General features: G+C 43.2%; 1 protein-coding gene across 3 annotated transcripts in view; it reads right to left on the reverse strand.

Moving 5' to 3' along the window:
• Positions 1 to 808: 808 nt before the first annotated feature.
• Positions 809 to 24,982, reverse strand: part of alkal1 (ALK and LTK ligand 1) — a 67,151-nt gene continuing 42,977 nt past the window's right edge. For 2 of the 3 annotated variants that reach the window (XM_068030863.1, XM_068030862.1), the window contains exons 5-6: positions 12,126 to 12,201; positions 1,821 to 1,879 (exon numbers count right to left, since the gene is read on the reverse strand). In XM_068030863.1, coding sequence (XP_067886964.1) covers positions 12,137 to 12,201 — 65 coding nt within the window. In that variant the 3' untranslated portion in view covers positions 1,821 to 1,879; positions 12,126 to 12,136. Of the gene's footprint in view, positions 1,880 to 12,125; positions 12,202 to 24,982 lie in introns of all 3 variants that reach the window. The other variant, XM_068030865.1, reaches the window with a different exon arrangement.

A 24,982-nucleotide genomic window follows, 5' to 3' on the forward strand; every position in this document is an offset into this window, starting at 1 on the left:
TAATTGGTCACTTAAGGGCCTTTATTGGCCTGGGCAGGTGGGCCATTTCTTGCTGCTGCCACCCCGTATAAAATTGCAGTGGGGCTGGGAAGGTGTTGGGAAAGGCATCCCCAGCCCCCCACTCAATTTTATGTCTTCCTATCCCCCCACCACCAGCCCGCTTGTGTGGGGGGCTGTAAAATTCCGGCTTATATGGTGGCATCATACAGAACCAAACATATAACAGAAACCTTTCACAGCTAGCATGGAAGGACAGAATAATTCTTCTGCTGCTGGGGCTAGCAGAGGTTGGAGAATTTTTAAATTTAAGAACAGCAGACTGGATTTGAATAGGAAAACATAAGGATGAGTGAATATTCTGGATTTTGCAGGGTAACCTTTGGAGATTAGTGATTATTTATTTAGACCTTTATCTCATGATGGGTAGAGTGTACATAATCTGACAGATGTGGAAGGAAAAGGCGGGTTGATTCAAATCTCAGACCATGACTTCTGAATTTAAAGTAGCCTGTCTATAGTGGCAGCCTTGGCTGACTTGAAAGTCAGCGAAGCTAAAATGGCACTGGGTGAAACAGAAGGACCTCAAGCTAGAAAATCAATTTGGCTTAATTTTAACTCCTCCCATGCCCCATTTTCACTGGGTGAGGTGGTTAAAAATGAGGCCATTTTCTTTGGATTATGGGTCCAAAGAGTTATAAAAAATCTCAATCGTTCTCGGACAATGCACATGCCATAAATACAGAATGTCAGAAAGCATTTTTCATTATTACTATAATTTATTCCATCAAATTGCACTATGGTATTCCAGTCTTTTGCATTATCTACATTATTTGCAATGTTTTACATAAGTGCCAGTACAGATGGTAATTCATAATAGCAACAAGATACTATTCCAAAGCATGGTATATTTTGAGCTTAAATTCTCAGTGTGCAGTACATTGTAACATAACTTCAGAACTAAAGTATCAAACCGATAATTTTATTATTATTTGTAAGGAATGATGCGCATTTTACAGCTCCTAAGGAAGATGAATTGCATTGCATTCAAGATCAGTGCAAATAATGAAAACAAGTCTAAGCAAAATTGTAGAGGTACAATACAATGACATAAATCATTGCAGAACAATCAGCACATCAGATTGACCCATTTCAAATTGTGAGAAATCTTCAAATTCAAAATATAATAATCAAATACTGACTACTTGTAGTGCAGAATGCTCTCAATCCGCAGCATGAAGACGTGTCGCTGAAAGAGGGCAAACCCTTGACACCAACTGGAGAAAGTCCATTGAACTTTTGCTGTGGTAACTACTGTGCTTTCATTTCACATGAACTCCATAAGGTTTGGAAATCATATAAGTCTCTGCATTACCCAAGGAATAATAGAACAATGATTTATACCTTCAGAAGTACCATTCTTACTTTCCTCCCTGTTGATTAGAATACTGCTAATTATTTGGCACTTCTGTTAAATTACAGAACTGCTGATACTAGAAGTTCACTGTCTTGCTCCATTGCTAGCATTCGCTTCGCAGGGAGGATAATAAAATGAGAAGCCATACAGGTTACTGTTTCATACCACTGAGATTTTCTGTATTGTTTACAACATTTTCATCAGTGCAGATCATTATATATAAAGTATTTCAATAAATAATTGGTTTATTTGAATTCTATGTGATAATATTATAAATCAAAGCTATGTTTAATTAACACAAAAAGTGGAATGTTCTCACACACATATGAAAATAAAAAGCATTCAGTAATTAAAACAAACAATGCTGTAAACCAAAACAATATCAGATATAATTCAGATCCATCTTGGGGAAATTCTCAAGGCACTTCCTAGGCAAATCACATTTCCATCTTCAATGATTTGGGTCTGCAAGAAAACGAAAATCAACAAATTAGAAACTAAAATGCAACAGTTTCTGAGCTACAGTAAAAATTTATTGACCATTTATCTACTTTTTTTAACTATAGTAAGCTGTGCATACATTTATTGCAACCCTTTTTCCGACATGTAGCATCAAAACATAACAGTTTAACAGAGTTCTGTGAAAACAGTGCTGGTGGGATTTCTGCACCAGTGGTCTTGGCCTATTTTTTTAACTTTCAGAGTTGGAAACCCACTGGGGATGAAACTGGACTTTGATGCACCGATTATATGTTGCCAATATTTTTGATTTTATTTCAGACCTGCTGCAATTCCAGATTTTTTCTTTCTTCCATTTGCATGCACCACCTCCCATTTTATTGTGTTTGCCTTTATGTTGCCTCTCCCATGCATTTTCATCATCTCTGATACTTGCCAGTTTTTTTGTTCCTTTCATGTCTTTCCATCATCTCCTCACAGACCTTTCATATTATCCAACAGCTTTTTGGAAAGCAATTTGTAGGTCATTCAACCCATAAACCTTCAGTGACTGGAGTACCGATAATTCTTTTCTCGCTCCTCCCATCCCTATTTTTTTCCAAACTAACTGTTCTCATATGGAACCGAAGTGGGTAAACGGAGTTGAGGTATGGATCAACCATGATCAGATTAAATCGTAGAGCTGACGATTTGATAGAAGTATTTAAAGTTATGAAGGATGGGATAGAGTAGAAAGACATTGATGGGGAGAAACAGGATTGGGAATGGCAACCAGCACAGATTGGGCCACAGGCCTAGAATGCAGGCCCAAAGATCAAGACCTGAGGTTCACTGAAAATTGGGCATTTGGCCTCATCAACAGAATAATGATGAGTTACAGATGCCACTCAAGCTCACCAGTCATGGCCATCACCAAATCTACTAGCTCAAGTGCTGAGTTAGCCCATTGGCAAGCCCTGGAAAGCCAGAGACAAACAGGAGCAGGAAAATATTGACTGTCAGTTCTTTCAATGACCAGAAATTCTCTCTGTAACAAAGATACTTTTGAAATCTGTCAGAATTTTTTAATCAATGGTAAGCAGTTTGTAATCCTGTGAATATTCCTCCAGAATTGAAATTAACTTCTGTCTTCTTGTTCAGTTCTACTTTTGTTTGCTCAGTAAACAGAGCACTGCAGACAGAAATACTTTTTATTTCAGGGCCAGGCAACATATTACAACAGACTTATAGCTACTAATACTAATACGCTTTTTCACAGCATTATTTTTAGGGTAATCTTTTCTTCTATTACAGTAATACAGTAACACATTTTCCTAAACTGGAAAATAATGATTCTGTGAGAACTCAGTAAGAGAACATCTGACTATTTCAAATTCTGGCCAGAAATTTCCTCAGAACTGTTCCTGCAACTACCACCGTAACTTTGCCAGACGTGGAATGGTCCTGGCAAAAACCTAAACACACCCAAAGCAAATATTCCATTAGAAATGTGTGAAGTGATAGATATTCACTGTTAAATATCAATGGCTCATTAAAAATTCATGGATAATGCCTTTATAGCATTGCATAGAATTTACAGCACAGAAACAGGCTATTCGGCCTAGCTAGTTTATGCTACACATAAGCCTCCTCCCACCTTACTTCATCTAACCTCTTCATTAAACTACCTGACTAAGGAATGTTGTGGGAATGTGTTAAGTGCTCATCTGCTAAAATGGCCAACAGTAACTTATGGCCTCCCATTTAAAACAATGAGAAGATAACGGGGGCTAAATTGAACAGCCCCCGAAAGTGAGTGCGGGGATCATAATGCGGGATTAACCCATGCCTGTTGCTTCTGATGCAGACAGGAGACCAAATTCATACTGCCTGCTAACTTGCATGATTGCTGCGCACCCAGCGCTAAACACGCTGTTGAGTGACTGCACATCTTAGCAGGTGACCCATATTTGTGTGAAGTGAGCACCTCTTAAAGATAGCCTGCATTATCTCTTAAAGGGCAGGTGCATTCCAGATGAAGCAAGTGCTGGAACTGTTTGTGCTAGAGAGTCTGAGTAGGAACATGAGTGAATTGTGATGCAACAGGGGACAGAGTTTCAATGTTATTTGATACAGCACTGGATGCCTTGGTGGCAGAAGTGCAGAGGAGGAGAGATGTCCTCTATCTACAGGGGATCATTAGGCCCTCCAGACAGACTTTGCAAAGGCAATGAGACCAGATAGCCATGGCAGTGAATGTCAAGAGATTAGCCCCAAGAACCTGGATGCAGTGTCACAAAATGTTCAATGATCTCACATAAGTGGCCAAGGTGAGTGAATGCATCTTCAAATGCCATATCCTACCTACTGTACCACCAGCCTCACACACTGCTCAATTTATCACACCTCCATCACTCACCTACCAACAGTTTTGATCAATCACGACTCTTACGTCACATTCATAGCTTCACCTTATCCTGGCATACTTAGCACTACTGAAAGCCTCATAGCTATATCTCACAGCTTGCACACTCTGCAAGCTATTCAGCCGTGACAGCCACATCACCCAAATACATTGCACCACACTCACTGACACATTTCCCTCTCTTGCAAGACAAGTTGGCGCACAACCAGAGGCAGCAGGAACTAACTCATGGGGGACAGACACAGTTGCATGTCCTTACTCCCATGCAGGAGATATTGCTTTCCATCATCAATGAGTTCATCAATGTGACATGGCCAATGCCACGGCTGAAACCATCAAAGATGACAGCATATTCATACCTAATCTGCCTCCTCACATTCCACGTCCTCCTCATCCTAGAATCTCTTCTGATTTACAAGCTGCAGATGATTTAAGGATGCACCTCTTGCTTTCACCCCCTTTCATCACCGCAACCCTATCTTTGTACCTTTATTCTTTCAGATACATAAGAATTGCAACTTGGCCAGGCAGTGGTGGAAAAGCAAGAAGTGGAAAAGCAAAAAGACAGCGATGGAGGAAAAACACTGTCACCCACTCTCACATTCACAGCCAACAGCGCAGATACTGACACTGCGCATACTTTGGAGGATAACATAGAAGCGTGATCTGCACATGATGAGATATGGGGCATGAGCAGGCTGCAGCCAGGGCAAGGGGAAAGGATAGTGCAGTACTGGAGGGCGAGGTCGCACATGAGTTCTGCAACAGAGGACTCAGATGAACAATCAGTGGCCAACCAAGATCGCTGATGGTTATACACAATGAAATGTTTGGTGCATTGGCAGGTCTACGAGAAAGCCTTCTGTCAATGTCAAGGAGCAGGGAGGAGTCTAGCACCAACTTTACACAGGGTTTTGGCAGAGCTTGGAGCCCATCCTTTCCACCATGGCAGTGGTGGCCAACTCCATTAGCACACTTGACTGATGACTGATATCTCAGCTTCCAATGCAACATAAGCAGAAGCCACCTACAGTCTTGGTGCTGCAGTGGAATCTCGCACTTCTGTTACTGCAAAGTCATCTTGCTGTCATGCCAGGTCTGACTGCTGCCATCATTGATCTGGATACCAGTGCTTCAAAGGGGCTTGCAGAGTCTCACAGCAGCCCAGCAATCTGTTCTCAAACAGGTTACTAGGATTGCTAAGGCGCTGCCCCAAGGGAATGGCAGTGGCTCCGTGAAGCACAAATCTACTGTTCTCTCTCAGGATGACAGCATGCATCCTCCCATCAGTGCCACTCCGCCAGTACCCTTGCTCTTGCCTGTCAATCAACCAACCCAGATTGCTGCTGCCCAGGCCAGGATGGTGCAGTGAAGCCAGGCCTTCTATAACAGAGCTGCTCAAGGTAATCCTCCAAGGCCATCTATAGTCTCCTCCACAAAACGTCAGCAGTCTTCCACCAGCCATGGTGCAGCCACTGGGGTAGCACTGTGTAGGAACACTAGGCCAGACAAAGGCACACAGAAAACAGGTACTAAGGGAATTCACAAGGGTGATTAGTTGACGTTTATATGCAATATGGTGTGTTTTAATTTACAAATTTGGTTTGGAATACTTATTTTGTGTTGGCTTTTATTTTTGCACTGTGGCCATGTTGACACTGTGATCATCATTGACAGATACTAGTTAAGGTGTGGGACTGATGATGAATGAGGAATTGGGGTTGCAGTTACTGACAACGCAGTTGGATGGGTAAATCACAGATAGCCAGGCCAGAAAAGTGCTATATTGGTTGCCTCCTCCATTCCTTTTCCTCCTCCTCTTCCTCTTCCTCCTCCTGCACCTCAGCTGGTTGCTGTATAGCTGGAGTCAATGGCTGTGTCCTCATGATGGTCAGGTTGTGCAGGATACAGCAGACTGCCATGAATCACATCTCTGCTGAGTACTGCAGGGCTTCTCCAGAGTAGTGCAGGGATTGGAAATGTTGTTTACGCACCCCAATGGTCTGCTTTATCACGTTTATCTGGAACCAAGGTTTTCATTGTATGCTTGCTGCCCATGTATGTGTGGGTTGTGCACTGGAGTCATGGAGTGATAACATCAAAAGATAGCCATTGTCACCTAGCAACCACCTTCTGGTTTATGGTGGTGGCTCAAATGCAGATGGTACAGCAGGCAGACACAGAAAGAAGGCATCCTAATATTAATGCTATGATACCAGATATTGACCTGCATGATATGCACAGCAACTGGATGTAGAGGGAGTGGAATAACTTTCGGTTGCGGTATATCTCAGAGTTAACGTGCATGCAGTCAATGGTACCCTGGGAAATTTATAAATTGCCTGCTCCAGCCTAGAAGGAGCCAGATACAGAAAAGTTAATGGCCATGGTCACCTTCAGGGCCACTGGCATTACTGACCTCACCCTATTCTGAGGCTGCAGTTGCAACTGCAGCAAGAGACGAATTTTAGTGAGGACATAGTTAGTATAGTGGAGATGTCTACCACACTGTTCATTATCAAGGTGCAGGGCAGAGAATTGTTCCCTGAATACTCTGGGAAAATATGGCCTCCTGCTGAGCGACATTCTCCCCTTCATCTCCTCCCTCTTCCAGCAGCTGTTCTGCTCTGTGTCGCCTCTGCTCATTCACCCTGTCATGCTGTCGTCAAAGGGGAATGAATATCACTGCACCCATGTCTGGGAGCAAGTGGTTTGTGCAGCATCTTTGAAGTCAGAACAAAGTCCTTCAGCACATGCCACGCCAGTCCCTGTACACTTTAGCAACTTGAAAGAGCACTAGAAATGACCAGATACTTGTACAATCACAACCACAACCAGCAGAAATCAATCAGAAAGTAGTTGATGATCCCTTTGCGGTGGTGCGGATGGGGTCCTTCCAGCTGCTGAATACATTTTCAGCTGTGTGAGTTTAAGAGAAGGCATTAGCTGGAGTGTTGAGCTCCACAATGGTAGCATTGGTGTCAAATCTGTCTAACACACTGATTGATGTTGCAACCTTCCTATTCTACATACTTTCAGCAGACACGCACTGCGCATGCGGTAATGCCCTCATCAAAATGGCATCTGACACAGGCACACCTCAGACACTAATTTGGAGGGGAAACAGCACTTGTAGCACCTCAAATTGGGGCTAGGGAGTCAAATTTAGCAAATTTTGGCATTTCGCAAAATAACATCAGAAGTACAATGAGCCCAATATTAACTTGGAGATGCATTGAGAGAACAGGGGAGGGGGGTCTGATACTTTATGTGTGAAACCCAGAAGTAGGTTTAGTGCATCGGTCAGTGGCCAGTTATCATTTCACTTCTGGATTTGGCCTCGATTGCACTGCAGCAGACATGAGGACCCAAGTAATGCGATCTCCACTGCAGTATTTAAAAGACCAATTCAAAGGTGATATTGGTGAAGCTTGGAGTTGGAAGCAAGAGAAAACAATGTGTGATAATGGATTCAGGTCAGTCAAAGGCTATGCCCCACTTCAATGAAGCCTCCTTTGATGTATTTCTGAGGGCAGTCAGCAGCCAGGAAGAGATAATCTTCCCCAGCAATGGGAGTAAGACTGCTGTCCCAAATTGGCATGGTTGGAAGTGATCCAGGAGGTCAGCAAGAGGTGCATTGTACCACCCTCCTGGATTCAGTGCAGGAAGCGCTTTAATGACCTAATCAGCTCTGGAAAGATGAGTACAGGTGCACAGTCACCGACAACTTGCTGTGTATATTAAACCAACACCACCCTTACTGCCTTGTCAAGTCTATTCCAACACATCAATCCTCACATTCACTTACACTGCAAGTGCACCCATCCTTCTATTTCAATGTAGTTGATCATATCCTCATCTATTTATCCACCACTGTCACTCACCCTCATTCTAATGCACTGGGGGGTGTTGAGGGGTGGCGGGGAGTGCAGGCATACAAAGGCAGAGGCAGGCTTTCCCTCGCCTTTTTGGCCAGGCACGGGAGCCCCATCTCCAACACAAAATCCTGGTCTCTGTGTCACGGGTAGTACCTCCTGTGAGCTTCAGCCCTCTGCTGCTGCCCACTCTGCTGTCCAGCTACAGGTCTCTATGAGAAGACTGCTGCTGTTGTTGCTGCTGTGTCTGGTGTTGGTCATATTGCTTCTAATCTGAGTTCCAATCTAAGGCAGTCAAGGGCACCACCCATCTTGATGTGATTCAGAAAACCTCCAAAGTGTAGAACATAAGCTCTCAGCAAAAGTACTGAACAAACCCTTTCCCACGAGGAGGTAAGAAAGCAGCTCTGAATATTGAGTGTTTAGTGTAGTATTTCCATGCATTCTAATCAGTCCCTCAATTGTCATTGCATTCTCACCATGCTTTCAATAGCAAATTTCATGATAAATTTAAATCTGTGTTGAAATATCACTTCAATTAAGTGATTTCCATTTGTTAAAAGTCAATCCTACCCTCCTGAGGGGGTTGCAGACAACCAGCCTAACACTCTCGAGTCAAGCACCTAAATTGTGGGATTGGAGCCAGCTTCATGACACTTCTTTGTTGAATTTAACCTCCCACCCGTACCCAAACCCATGCCTTCCTCAAAGTTGAAATTCTCCCCAATGTTTCCAGGATACTGAGATACAGAAATAGGACCACAGAGTTTGGGGCACATGAGCAATTCTAATGAAAAACTTTATCTCCTGAAGCTCACTCTGGAGGGATGAGAGTGGTTAAAACCTACTCTTTGCTACACCACCCCATTATAGCTACGTCAAAGAAGCGTATCAAAATCTCCCATAGTGTTATATTCTTTTCATACTATGGTTCCCTGGCGTTCTTCTGCTCTTCAGCCCAATATTTCCTGAAATCTTGGGATGCAGGGCTGGATTTAAGAGCTCACCGCCACTCCCGACAGCGGACAAATAAAATGGTGGCCCGCACGGCCGAGCTGCTGCGATCTTCCACGCAGCAGCTCATTTAAATAGCTAGGTTGGCTCACCCCCACCCCCCCGCTCCCCCAGTCACATGGAGGAGGTGGGCTGTCCGTACCCAGCAATGGTGTCAGCTGCCTTTGCGCAGGCACTGGCGCCATTTTTAAAGGGCAGCCAGCCCTGCCACTTAATTTAAATTTTTAAAGAAACATCCCCCTCAAAATGTACAAAATAAAATTCTAACACCCTTTTTCCACCCTCAATGAAAATTAAATTAAGTATTTGCCCATCCCCCCGCATTCAAAATACTTACCTTTGGAATATGATCTTCCCCATGCACCCCGCCGCCAAACTGTACAAAGTTTAAAGTTCATTCCTTCCCACCATCCCCTACACTCATTACAATTATTTGACCCCATCAACCACCACCCCCACCGACCCCGCAGTAAAAGTCTTAACTCCTCCCTCCTCCCCACCAGTGTCATGCCTGCTTTTCCCAGCTGGGTTGTGAAGGCATGGGAGAGCTGGCCACACTCCGAAGATTGTGGCGGCCTGTTAGATCTTAGGTAAGTTTATTTAAATGTATTCATTTTATTCATTTAAATATTTAAATGCAAGTCCCACTGCCCAACGGCAAGGTGGGGGGAGGGGAGCGGTGGTGGCGAGAGGCCGTCACAGAGCCTCACCACTGCCAGGAAGGTCGGGCCCGGCCCTCCTGGTGTTATGACCAGGTGAGAAAGGTGTCTAGGGGTCTTTTACTGTCTTCACCTGGTCTTATTGTAACAAGGTTTTGTTTTTAAACATACTGTGTTTTGAGCTCCCCCTTTGTGAATCCTTGTTTACAACTTTCCAATTATAAGGCAAAGAAATGGGCACATCAGATTTCCTTTAGGTTTAAAGAAGAAAAGTGAAATTTATTAAACCTTAAACTTAAACTCTAATACAGTTAACGCCTACGGATATATGATGCGCCCATGCTAGCATGCACACACGATACACACATGCAAGTAGGGATAGAAAAGAGCAGAAGAAAAATAAAATGGAGAAGTTTGAAGCAATCTCTGAAGTGGGCTTTTTTTTTACTGTGCTTTGAGCTTGCTGTAGGGTCCTTGATTGTAGGTAGTCTTGCTTTTTGTTGGGGCTCAATATTCTTCTTAAACCTTGTTCACTGGAGGAGACTTTTCTCAATTGGTGCTCATATGTCTTCAATGGCTTCTGAAGCTGGTGAGAGTGAAATGAGAGCAGACAGGAGAGAGGTGTTCTCAGTCCAAGAGAAAAGTGCTTTCTGAGTTCAAAATTCTGTTGGAAGCTCAAATTCAAAATACTCCAACAGTCAGTCAGTCATGAGACCAAACTGGCCCGATCACATCTGTTTGTGTATTTGGCCATCTTAGTAATTAACCTGGAATGCTTCAACGTCTGGTAATTAAAAGTTCACTGTGGATTAAATTTGAGCAGGGACCAGCTCCTTTGTCCTTTTAAGTACTAGTCTGTTGATATGCTAATGTCTCTCTCCAACCAAAGTCTCCAATTGTTTTTTAAAGCAAGTTCTTTCTTTACCATTAGCAGTTTAAAATCAATATTCGTGTGGCAAAATCAATTTTCTTCATTCCTGGCAGGTCCAGCTTGCCTGACACTGGCATCAGGCTCCATGGCGGGCCTCTGCAGGTACCATCTTATGCTTCTCCACCACCCCCCCCCACCCCACCCCACCATGGAGTCCGATGTCAGGGGCCCAGTAAAATCCAACCCGTAGAGTAGAATCTACACATGAGCATTTTGAAGGTCACCACTGGAGCATCAATTTAATCTAATTCAAATTTAGCTGAGAGGATCACTTGCCAATAGGAGTTTCTATTTAAAAAAATCTTTAAAAGCATAATCTAAACTTTTTTTAGTTTAAGCACCTAATGGTAGTTTTATGTCATTGTTTTGAATTAGAAAAATGATACAGCATTATTAGACAATTAAAAACTAATTAGGTAGGAGTCAGGTATTATTTATTTCTGGCAGACATTAGATTCCAGTTGTTATATATCACAGCTCATTTTGTAATTATAGCCCTGATTTTAGCCTAACCCAGCCCTGACAACAGTCAGCAACATCAAGCAAATAAAGGGGCTGATTTTCAATATATTATGAATATTTTTGAGCTGGTTGCATTGTCTTGTTCCCTGAGCAACTTGCCAACACCGCATCTTTTTTTCCCATCACCTCTTAAAGAGGGGGCCTATTTCCAAAGTTGGTGCTATTTTCAGCCAAGCACCCTAACTTCCTTCCCTTCCTAAGTTGTTAGCCTGCATCTTCCTCCCTCTAGTGCAGTATTGTCCTTTAGCCAAAGTTGTAGTTATGGCGACTCTGTTTTAACCACATCCACTAATTTTAGTAGGAAACACCTAACATACACTCACACAATATAGGTAACTTTGATGCAATGTACTTCACCTGCATATATTTAGTTAACAGACATCTGCCACCATACAGTAAACAAGGAAGTAAAGCACTCACAACAATGAAAAAACATTTGCAACAGTCTGCATATTGTCTTATCAATTTACCGGCAAACGCATAGAGGTTAAAGTTCACATGTATGCGCCACACGAACAAGTATTGAAATTATATGCAAAATGATTGTCCATTACTCAATTTTTATTTATTAATCAGAAATACAATAATCCATATCTGGATTCCCAATTCGTCACATATGGTTAGTGCTTACTGTTTTGGAGGACAATGATCTAGTAAGCATCCAAAATCTGACCATAGTTAAATTGGCACCTTTTAGAATTATTTAAATTAGCTGACCTTGCCCTAACTCTGAATACTTCAGGAAAGTTAGCTGTGCATTGGAATACCCAGTCCACTGTGCTCACACTGCAGGGGTCAAAGAATTTCAACCCCTAAAGATAAGATCATTTTACGCATATATACTTACATGGCAAATATTTAGTGTTGTGTACACAATGGGCTCACAGCTAATCTTGTTAGCAACCTTGCACATCGTTTGTAGTCTGAAACAGAAAGCAAACAATGGAATTTTGCAATTGAATATTTAGAGAACAATTACTTCTGTGAACAATTTTATTCAAAATGTGATGAAAGATATGAAAATTTTTAATAAAATGCTAAAGTTCAGTGTAAAAACAGATATGTAGCGAGAACAATATTTTTCCGTCATTTTGTATCGAGAAATTTGGATTCCAAAGGAAGTTGGGGTGAATCTTTATAAAACACTGGCTCAACTTCAATTGGAGTATTGTGTCCAATTCTGAACGCACTTTAGGAAAGATTTGAAGGCTTTAGAGAAGATGCCATAAAGATTTACAAGAATGGGTCCAGGGATGAGGGACTTCAGTTACATGGATAGATTGGAGAAGCTGAGGTTTTTCTCCTGAGAGAAGAGAAGTTTGAGAGGAGATTTTACAGAGGTGTTCAAAATCATGAGGGATCTAGACAGAGTAGATAGACAGAAACTATTCCCATTGGCAGAAGGGTCAAGAACCAGAGGAAGGACACAGATTTAAAATGATTGGCAAAATAACCAAAGGCAACACACGGAAAAACTTTTTACACAGCAAATGGTTACAATCTGAATGCACTGCCTGAGAGTATGATGGAGGCAAATTCAATCATGACTTTCAAAAGGGAATTGGATAAGCACCTGAAAGGGAAAAAAAATTACTATAGGGAAAGTCATAGGGAAAGGCTATAGGGAAAGGATGGGACAACAGAGAGCCGACACAGACTAAACTGTCCAAACGGCCTTCTTCAGTGCTGTAACCATTCTGTGATTTTATAAGGAGATAAAACTGTTCCTGTTCTTATTTTACTGAAATAAGGGGGCATGAATATAAAACAGAGATTTCCATAAAAATCAATGGGTTAAAGTCTTTTAAAGAAAGAAAGACTTGGATTTATATCGTGATTTTCACAACCTCAGAATATCCCAAAGTACTTTATAGCCAATTAAGTATTTTTGAACTGTAGTCATTGTTGTAACATTAAATTAGCAAAGGCACTTCTCCAAACAAGTTCATGCATCAATTACAACTATACTACCATGGGGAAAATGCAACTCCCACCAATTTCCAATACAAAATGTGTGGCACAACCAAAGGTGTCAGCTTGGGATCCAATCAAAAAATGGACCTTGTGAAACTGGTGAACTGTGGACACGAATTGAGTGCACCAATGCAGCTCAGCTGTTGGGTCCTGACTAATTCCAGCTGGCTGTAACACCAAACCTGGTAGGGCCTGGGAGGGGAGAGGCAAAGGGGAGTGTGGGTGTTTTTTTTCATTCGATCATGGGATTTGGGCATGGCTGGCTAGGCCAGCATTTATTGTCCATCATTAATTGCCCTTGAGAAGGTGATGGTGAGTTGCCTTCTTGAACCGCTGCAGTCCTTGGGGTGTAGGAACACCAACAGTGCTGTTAGGAAGGGAGTTCCAGATTTTGACCTTGTGACACTGAAGGAACAGCAATATAGTTCCAAGTCAAGTTGGTGTGTGGCTTGGAGGGACACTTGAAGGGTGTTCCCATGCATCTGCTGCCCTTGTCCTTCTAGGTGGTAGTGGTTGTGGGTTTGGAAGGTGCCGTCAAAGGAGCCTTGGTGTGTTGCTGCAGTGCATCTTGTATATGGTACACTGCTGCCACTGTGTGTCGGCAGTGAAGGGAGCGAATCTTGAAGGTGGTGGATGGGGTGCCGATCAAGCAGGCTGCTTTGTCCTGGATGGCATCAAGCTTCTTAAGTGTTGATGGAGTTGCACTCATCCAGGCAAGTGGAAAGTATTCCATCACATTCCTGACTTGTGCTTTGTAGATGGTGGACAGGCTTTGGGGAGACAAGAAGTGAGTTACTTGCTGCAGAATTCCCAGCCTCTGACCTGCTCTTGTAGCCACAGTATTTATGTGGCTGGTCCATTTCGGTTTCTGGTCAATGGTGACCCCCAGGATGTTGATAGTGGGGGATTCAGTAATGGTAATACCATTGAATCTCAAGGGGCAATGCTTAGATTCTCTATTATTTGAGATGGTCATGCCTGGCACTTGTGTGGGGCGAATGTTACTTGTCACTTATCAACCCAAGCCAGGATGTTGTCCAAGTCTTGCTGCATATGGACATGGGCTGCTTCAGTATCTGAGGAGTCTCGAATGGTGCTGAACATTGTGCAATCAACAGCGAATGTCCCCACTTCTGACTTTATGATGGAGAGAAAGTCATTGATGAAGCAACTGAAGATGGTTGGACCCAGGACACTACCCTGAGGAACTCCTGCAGTGATGTCCTGGGACTGAGATGATTGATCTCCAACAACCACAAACACCTTCCCTTGTGCTAGGTATGATTTCAATCAATGGAGACTTTTCCCCCTAATTCCCATTGACTCCAGTTTTGCTAGGGCTCCTTGATGCCATACTTAGTCAAATGCTGCCTTGATGTCAAGGGCAGTCACTTTCACCTCACCTCTAGAGTTCAGCTCTTTTGTCCATGTTTAGCCAAAGGCTGAATGAGGTCAGCAGCTGAGTGGCCGTGGTAGAAGCCAAACTGAACAGTTGTGAGCAGGTTATTGCTCAGCAAGTGCTGCTTGATAGCATTGTCGATGACACCTTCCATCACTTTGCTGATAATTGGGAGAAGACTGATAGGGTGGTAATTGGTTGGGTTGGAATTGTCCTGCATTTTGTGCACAGGACATACCTGGGCAATTTTCCATTTTGCCGGGTAGATGCCAGTGTTGTAGTTGTACTGGAACAACTTGGCTAGGGACGCGGCTAGTTCTGGAACACAGGTCTTCAGTACTATTGCCGGAAAGCATTTCAGATTTTTAATTTTTATCTTGTCCCATTTTAATATGTAAGTTCCCTCTTGTTAAGCTTATTTCTACCACACAGCATAGGAGAGAATTTCTGCTATACATATATCATTTCCATTCTTCACAACCACATTTATTATTTTGTTGCACGCAGAGAAAACCATCCCACTATACTGACTGGCTGGCAATGCAAGGACGTTACCAGACTTGACTATTCCAATGAATGGGATGTGCCTAAACTGGCCCTTTGTGCCCATCTTCCTTCATCTCTATCCATGCCAACTTACGTTGGCTCTTGGTCACCCAATGCCTGCAACCTAAAATTCTTATCCTTGTGTTTAAATTCCTTCATGGCCTCACACTTCCCTTTCTCTGAAATATCCTTTAGCCTACAACCTTCCATCCAACTCTCCATTCTTCTAACTCCTGCCTTTTGTGCACATACTCTCCCTTTGCTCCACCGTTGGTGGATGCGCCTTCAGCCACTTTGTCAATGCATTCTGGACTTTTCCTGACTAAGCCCATCCACCTTTCCACCTCACTCTTCTCTTTTAGGGCTATCCTTAAAATCCACCTCGTTCAACAAATTTGTGGTTACTCCTCCCTGGTCCAGTTTTCTATGTTAAAGGTGCTTATATAAATGCAAGTTGTTGTGGCATTGTCGTTATCAAACATCTGGCAATGCAGTCTTGATTCTAAGGGGAGGACAAAAGCAGGCTGGAGAAATTTTTTTTTTAGAGATACAGCACTGAAACAGGCCCTTCAGCCCACCGGGTCTGTGCCGACCATCAACCACCCATTTATACTAATCCTACACTAATCCCATATTCCTATCACCTGTCCCTATATATTTCCCTACCACCTACCTATACTAGGGGCAATTTATAATGGCCAATTTACCTATCAACCTGCAAGTCTTTGGCATGTGGGAGGAAACCGGAGCACCCGGAGAAAACCCACGCAGACACAGGGAGAACTTGCAAACTCCACACAGGCAGTACCCAGAATTGAACCCAGGTCCCTGGAGCTGTGAGGCTGCGGTGCTAACCACTGCGCCACTGTGCCGCCCAAATTACCTGGAAACTTTGAAATTCTGATCTGGGCCACAGTGTTGTGCAGAGAGATCACTGGGGCTGGATACTGGGGTGAGTGGGCAAGTCTTTTCCACTCCCTTCACATTAAGGGGGCATATCTGGGGGACTTTGTGGGCTACTTTAGATATTCCAATCAATTCACCCTTATAAAACCTCAGCTAAGAGTTGATGCAAATTCCATTGAAAGATTCAAGAAAGTTCCTAGCCAAAAGTCTATTTCCCTTATTTACAGCACTTATAGCATAGTTGGGAACTGAGGTTGCAAATGCCGTCAAATTTCTCTGGCCAGTATTGGGAACCTCTAGCAGAGTAGTTATGTGTCACTTCAACTCTCAATAGCAGATTGGGGTGAATACTACAGGTTCACCCTTACAGCTGCAGACAACCTGTCTGGACCTTGCCCTCAGAATTTAGGTCGGTGTCTGCAGCTTTTTATTCAGGCACAGTGTGGTAAGCTCCACCACACTTGTACTGGTGGACTTGACCTAAAAGAATTGTGGTCCCTGTCATTTTTTCCTCCTTTCTTCCTTGTGGAGATGCATTTGACTTTTACTGAGCTTATTACCTCACAGGCTGGGAACTTGATCAAGTGGGAATTAGGAATTTGGGCTTATATCCATTTCACAACATGCTGATATCCTAGCATGTTACATTTGTTGATGTGAAGATGTATGTGCTCTGTGAGGTCGTTCAGTGTTAAGTAAATGTATAGAGCAAGGCAGTCCAACATACGGCCCATGGGTCAGGATCTGGCCCGCTAAAGGTTTCCATCAGGCCCGCGGGTGTAAACTGTACCGGGGCCGTTCCTCATCCTCGCCAGGGCTCTGTGATGGAGATGGGAAATTTCCCTTTGCCTTCTTCTTGCAGATCAGCCTTTTTAAAAACATTGTGCTGTCAATTTCACAGCTGAGAGCTGCTGAGGCAGGAACGCGCTTCCCAGCTTTGACAGATTCGAGGTTTGCCGACTTTTTTTAAAAACCTGCCGGAAAAGCCCAAGTCTGTCTGTTTTTGGGAGACGTGTTTCTGCTTCAGCAGTTGTCAGCTGTGAAATTCAGCACAATGTTTTTAAACAAACTGACCAACCACAAAGCTACTGTGCTGAGCGCTCCCACTCAGTGCAACTGTCAGAGAGAGAGAGAGAGGGGGATACAAAAAGAGAGAGGGGAACAGAAAGAGGAGGGTAACAAAGAGAGTGAGGGGGACATGGAGAGAGAGGGGGATATGGTGAGAGAGTGGGGAAACAGAGAGAGGGAAAAACAGAGACAGCAGGAACAGAGGGGAGAACAGAGAGAGAGAGGGAAACAAAGAGAGAGGGGGAATAGAGAGAGAGGGAAAACAAAGAGAGAGAGGGGACAGAGAGAGAGATGGGAAAACAGAGAGAGAGAAAGAGGGGAAAAGGGAGAGAGGGAAACAGAGAGAGAGGGGAAAACAGAGAGAGAAGGTGGAACAGAGAGAGAGACAGGGAAACAGAGCGAGGGGGCAGAGGGAGGGGGGACAGAGAGAGGGGAAACAGAGAGGAGGAATGGGGGAGAACATAGAGAGCAAGGATGACACAGAGACGGGGGAGCAACACAGAGAGGGGGAAACACAGGAAGAGAGAGAGAAAGAGACAGAGAGAGAGAGATCAAGATTATTCCTAACAGATGGACATCTATCCAGAATACTCTGCATCACTACATCAAGTGTGCAGGCTGAGCAAAAATCAAAATGTGGCCCTCCGCTCGAAAATGTTGGACAACCCTGGTATAGAAGATAATGAATGGGTTATGAAAAATAAACCATCAAGTGACATCAGAGAATATAACTCGCAGAAGAACAGTGTCAATGCATCAATCGGTCAAATCCATGAGAAAACAGGTCAGTTCTTCCTGGAGTGGCCTGCTTTTCCATATTCGCACAAACCAGAAGACAATACTAAAGGAGCATTACTGGCATGGATGCCAGTAAATTAGTTAATATTATGATCCCATTACAATCTGCAAAATGTTGATAAATACAACTGTGTAGATATATATTTTCTATATATATATGATGTGAATATATGCTGCACATGATTTCTGCTTTATTCCTGTCTTTACTGTTGTGTAGAAATTGTTCCAGGACCCTTTGACTTTCTACATTGATTCTTAGAGGTCATATTCCAGTGGAGGCAGTGAGTCAAAATATACAGTGGTTAGCACCGCAGCCTCACAGCTCCAGCGACCAGGGTTCGGTTCTGGGTACTGCCTGTGCGGAGTTTGCAAGTTCTCCCTGTGACTGCGTGGGTTTCCGCTGGGTGCTCCAGTTTCCTTCCACAGCCAAAGACTTGCAGGTTGATAGGTAAATTGGCCATTGTAAATTGCCCCTAGTGTTGGTAGGTGGTAGGAGAATTGAGGAAATGTGCGGATGTGGTAGGGAATATGGGATTAATGTAGGATTAGTATAAATGGGTGGTTGATGGTCGACACAGACTCGGTGGGCCGAAGGGCCTGTTTCAGTGCTGAATCTCTCTATGACTCTATGACTCTATTGTTGTCAGGGGCCATAGCCTTTGCAGTATCCAGTGCCTTCAGCCGTTGCTTGATTTCACATGGAGTGAATTAATTTGGCTGAAGACTGACATCTGTGATGCTGGGGACTTCAGGAGGAGGCCAAGATGCATCATCCACTCAACACTTCTGGCTGAAGATGGATGTAAATGCTTCAGCCTTATCTTTTGCACTGATGTGCTGGGCTCCCCCATTGTTGAGGATGGGGATATTTGTGGAGCCTCCTCCTCCTGTCAGTTGTTTAATTGTCCATCACCATTAATGACTGGATGTTTCAGGACTGCAGAGCTTAGATCTGATCCGTTAGTTGTGGGATTGCTTTGCCCTCTCTACTGCATGCTGCTTCTGCCGTTTGGCATGCAAATAGTCCTGTCTGTAGCTTCACCAGGCTGACACCTGATTTTGAGGTATGCCTGGTGCTGCTCTTGGCATGTCCTCCTACACTCTTCATTGGTAGCTGGTAGCAGCTGTAGTATTTTTGTGAAGCCAGAAGGAGCACTCCTGCTCCTCCTGGACTCCTGCTCCTCCTGGATTCACAGAAATGAAAATATTAAAAATTGTCTATATCATTTTGGAACAACCAGACCACTGGTTAGGCCACTGAAAATCTGGATGGAGCATATACAACCTAAGCTCTGCCCATTTGCTGACCAATTTCAGCCTAGCTTCTACTTTCGCATTTGCAGGGCCCCAAATGCCTGTTTCAGACAAGCACCCTCCATACCCAGAATTTACAAGCTTCCAATTTGGTAGCCAGTGTATTTCTGAGAGGGAATGAGCATGGGAGTTCATGACCCAAATTTGGTGCCCCATCTTTCACCTTTTGTCCAAGAAATCAGATAAATAGGATTGAATTTCTCCCCCCTGTGATTTCAATGTATTTCAGCAGCTTAGAATTGTTAAATGCTGAACATTAGACAACAACCTTAAAATTTCTCCTTAATACCTTTGAAAATAGATAATTTTCAAATCTTATATGGCAAATTTTATTCTGTTTACTAACTCTAAAGATACTACCAAAATTGACATCATATATTGATGCATTTTGTGTCCTTGATGCATAATGACATTTACACAGTGGAATTGATATCTGAAGGTGAGAAATAAATAATTTGAAAAGCATTCCAGTAAAATTCTACATTAACTATTTATTATAAACTGTTAGCAGATAACTATAATAACCTAAAAAACCGAGGGAGCAGACATGCACACAGAACCACGAACTAACTGTCGAGCTCAAAAGTTGTATTATGTAACTTACTGAATATTACTAAACTCTCACATTTTTTATTGGGGAAACTTTTTTATTGCAAAACAGGTAAAATGCCAGGGATCCAAAGTCTGGGGCTAAGCAGTTCCACAGTCTGAGACATTGGGAAAGAATGAGTTGGAGTGGAAGCTGGCGCAATAAATCTTGATTTCAACATTGTAGTGCATAAGAAAAACATGCTCGATAGCAGATTTGGCAAAACACAACGAGAAAGATTAAAGGAGCTGTCCCATAGCTTCACTTATAAAAGCTAAGAGAGGAAATGTCTATCAGATGATAAGTCTTTTCTTGTATTCTGTTCAAGGCTGCAAACAAAGTGTTAATTGATCAGGATTGCATTTACCCTCTCTTTAACTGATTAAATGAACATTTTGACATGGTTTGAAGATGTCATGCCACTATCACACTGCAACTATTGTTTTGACAATTGGCACTTACTCTGAGAGTTATATCGACAGTCAGCAACAAGTTACAATGCTCTGTTTGCGTCAATCTGTTCTGGGGAAAGCAGACTTAAGTTCATTGAATATTTGCTTGCATGATGAGTCTATCTATATTAGAGCCATAGAATAATATAGTACAGAAGGAAACCATTCAGCCCAACATGCCTGTGTTGTCTCTTTGAAAGAGCCAATTAATTACTCCCACTGTAAAACACCCCTCAAAGCACTATAATTTATCTTCCATGCTGTATGTGCAGAACTCTGCCTGCTGTTTTCTGGCTGATGCTGGAATTTCAAATGTTATAAATCATTCAGGTTTTAAGATTAGAAACAAGGGTGATCCTGAGTCCTACCTGAGCTCCTTTGAAACATTTTAGTTTAAACATTTCACTTCAAACTGTAATTATGCTGGAACTGTGTGAAACTGGAATGTTGTGAGATCAATGTCTTCTCATGCCTTATACAAGATGTTTCCCATGCAGTAATTCAACACCAGTTACATTACAAAAGAGAAATTATTTTCAGTGTACAACTACATTATAAAGCATTCAATGCTCTGCCTCCTACATTTATATTCTATCTATACCAGCATATAAGAGGGGTTGGTTAGAGTCAGGAAATGCAACCACAATTTATATTGGTTATGATGCAGCACTTAACCCCTTCTTACTGAATAATACATGTTCAGTTTTGATTTATGATAACCCTATAAGTTCCTGGTGGTTCATTGCATTTTGGAGCTCCTTCTGACTATTGCAGAATAAGGTAAGTGAATAAATGCTACAAACATAAGCCCAGAAATTACTGCTTGCAATATTAGCAGACAAGCAGCAAAAATGTTTGTGTAACTCTCTTCTGTCCACTATTTTAGTTGCCAGTTTAACCTTTATAAAATAAATAGCCATTTGGTAGTACAGAACTTGAGTATTGCTGTAAACAGAGACATTTTGTCAAAATTTTTTGTCTTGCACTTATCAGGACACATTGCAAGAATACCAATGTAAGGGAAAGCAACAAATTTATACTGTATGAGAAGAGAAATGCTGATTGGTTGGCAAGTGGACTCTGATGGTAGAGGCATTGCCCTGGAGAATGCACCAGCTTATGGTAACTGACAGTTAACTGCCAAGCTTTGTTTGAAATTTAAACCAGGCAGGTTGACTCGGATTGGTCAAGGCATTGCCCTGAGGAATGAACCAGCGAATGGCTGTCACTTATTTTGGTAAACTGGAACAGGCGTAATGTGTGTACATGTTCTTTCTGTCTGCAAAGAACAGGGCGCAGTGTATTAATAGATACAGCTTTCAGTACGCACAAATGCGCAACACTGCAAGCCCGACTGACAATCTTAAACGTGTGCTAAGAATTACGCTGACAACCCATTTAATATTGACAGTCAGGCTTGCAGTGTGGCACATTTGCACGTACTAGAAGCTACGTATATTAATACACATGGCCCTGTTCTTTTCAGACAGAAAGAACATGTACACAGATCGTGCCTGTTTCAGCTAACCAAAATAAGTGACAGCCATTCGCTGGTTCATTCCCCATGGCTATCAGAGCCAACCAGAGTCAAGCTGCCAGGTTTAAATTTCAAACAAAGCTTCGCAGTTAACTGTCAGTTATCATTAACTCGTGTATTCTCCATGGCAGTGCCTCTACCAATCAGCGTCCACTTGCCAACCAATCAGCACTGTCTTCTCATACAGTATCAATTTGTTGCTATCCCTTACGTTGCTATTCTTGTGAATTGTCCTGATGAGTGCAAGACGAAAATCCTTTTAAAATAATTAGGTTTAAATTGTAAGACTAAGAGGAAGAGCAGGCAGGGAGATGTTGCTGAGCACAGCGGGACTGGTGGTCTGAAGTGCATTTGTTTCAATGCGAGAAGTATAACAGGTAAGGCAGATGAACTTAGAGTTTGGATTAGTACTTGGAACTATGATGTTGTTGCTATTACAGAGACTTGGTTGAGGGAAGGACAGGATTGGCAGCTAAATGTTCCGGGATTTAGAAGCTTCAGGCGGGATAGAGGAGGATGTAAAAGGGGTGGGGGAGTTGCATTACTGGTTAAGGAGAATATCACAGCTGTACTGCGGGAGGACACCTCGGAGGGGTTGTGCAGCGAGGCAATGTGGGTGGAGCTAAGGAATAGGAAGGGTGCAGTCACGATGTTAGGGGTTTTCTACAGGCCTCCCAACAGCCAGCGGGAGGTATAGGAGCAGATATGTAGACAGATTTTGGAAAGATGTAAAGGTAACAGGGTTGTAGTGGTGGGTGATTTTAACTTCCCCTATATTGACTGGGACTCACTGAGTGCGAAGGCTTGGATGGGGCAGAATTTGTAAGGAGCATCCAGGAGGGCTTCTTGAAACAATATGTAGATAGTCCAACTAGGGATGGGGCCATACTGGACCTAGTATTGGGGAATGAGCCCGGCCAGGTGGTCGAAGTTTCAGTAGGGGAGCATTTTGGGGACAGTGACCATAATTCCATAAGTTTTAAGGTACTTGTGGATAAGGATAAGAGTCCTCGGGTGAAGGTGCTAAATTGGGGGAAGGCTAATCATAACAATATTAGGCAGGAACTGAAGAATTTAGATTGGGGGTGGCTGTTTCAGGGTAAATCAACATCTGACATGTGGAAGTCTTTCAAACGTGACTTCATTAGAATCCAGGACCGGCATGTTCCTGTGAGGAAGAAGGATAAGTTTGGCAAGTTTCGGGAACCTTGGATAACGCGGGATGTTGTGAGCCTAGTCAAAAAGAAAAGGGAAGCATTCATAAGGGCTGGAAGGCTAGGAACAGACGAATCCCTTGAGGAATATACAGACGGTAGGAAGGAACTTAAGCAAGGAGTCAGGAGGGCTAAAAGGGATCATGAAAAGTCATTGGCAAACAAGATTAAGGAAAATCCCAAGGCTTTTTATACGTATATAAAGAGCAAGAGGGTAACTAGGGAAAGGGTTGGCCCACTCAAGGACAGAGAAGGGAATCTATGTGTGGAGCCAGAGGAAATGGGCGAGGTACTAAATGAGTACTTTGCATCAGTATTCACCAAAGAGAAGGACTTGGTGGATGATGAACCTAGGGAAGGGAGTGGAGATAGTCTCAGTCATCTCATTATCAAAAAGGAGGAGGTATTGGGTGTCTTGCAAAGCATTAAGGGAGATAAGTCCCCAGGGCCTGACGGGATCTACCCCAGAATACTGAGGGAGGCAAGGGAAGAAATTGCTGGAGCCTTGACAGAAATCTTTGTATCCTCATTGGCTACAGGTGAGGTCCCAGGGGACTGGAGAATAGCCAATGTTGTTCCTTTGTTTAAGAAGGGTGGTAAGGATAATCCAGGAAATTATAGGCCGGTGAGCCTTACGTCAGTGGTAGGGAAATTATTAGAGAGGATTCTTCGGGAAAGGATTTACTCCCATTTGGAACCAAACAAACTTATTAGCGAGGGGCAGCATGGTTTTGTGAAGGGGAGGTTGTGTCTCACTAATTTGATTGAGTTTTTTGAGGAAGTGATAAAGATGATTGATGAAGGAAGGGCAGTGGATGTTATCTATATGGACTTCAGTAAAGCCTTTGACAAGGTCCCTCATGGCAGACTGACACAAAAGGTGAAGTCACATGGGATCAGAGGGGAGCCTGCAAGATGGATACAGAACTGGCTCGGTCATAGAAGACAGAGGGTAGCAATGGAAGGGCGCTTTTCTGAATGGAGGAATGTGACTAGTGGTGTTCCGCAGGGATCTGTGCTGGGATCTTTGCTGTTTGTAGTATATATAAATGATTTGGAGGAAATTGTAGCTGGTCTGATTAGTAAGTTTGGGGACAACACAAAGGTTGGTGGAGTTGCGGATAGTGATGAAGATTGTCAAAGGATACAGCAGGATATAGATCGGTTGGAGACTTGGGCGGAGAAATGGCAGATGGAGTTTAATGCGGACAAATGTGAGGTAATGCATTTTGGAAGGTCTAATGCAGGTGGGAAGTATACAGTAAATGGCAGAACCCTTAGGAGTATTGACAGGCAGAGAGATCTGGGCGGACAGGTCCACAGGTCACTGAAAGTGGCAACGCAGGTGGATAAGGTAGTCAAGAAGGCATACGACATGCTTGCCTTCATCGGTCGGGGCATAGAGTATAAAAATTGACAAGTCATGCTGCAGCTGTACAGAACTTTAGTTAGGCCACACTTAGAATATTGCATGCAATTCTGGTCGCCACACTACCAGAAGGACGTGGAGGCTTTGGAGAGGGTACAGAAGAGGTTTACCAGGATGTTGCCTGGCCTGGAGGGCATTAGCTATGAGGAGAGGTTGGATAAACTCGGATTGTTTTCACTGGAACGACGGAGGTGGAGGTGCGACATGATAGAGGTTTACAAAGTTATGAGCGGCATGGACAGAGTGGATAGTCAGAAGCTTTTTCTCAGGGTGGAAGAGTCAGTTACTAGGGGATAAAAACAAGAAATGCTGGAACCACTCAGCAGGTCTGGCAGCATCTGTGGAAAGAGAAGCAGAGTTAACGTTTCGGGTCCGTGACCCTTCATCGGAACCGATGAAGGGTCACGGACCCGAAATGTTAACTCTGCTTCTCTTTCCACAGATGTTGCCAGACCTGCTGAGTGGTTCCAGCATTTCT

Source organism: Heterodontus francisci, chromosome 5 (assembly GCF_036365525.1).
Source record: "Heterodontus francisci isolate sHetFra1 chromosome 5, sHetFra1.hap1, whole genome shotgun sequence".
NCBI lineage: Eukaryota > Metazoa > Chordata > Chondrichthyes > Heterodontiformes > Heterodontidae > Heterodontus > Heterodontus francisci.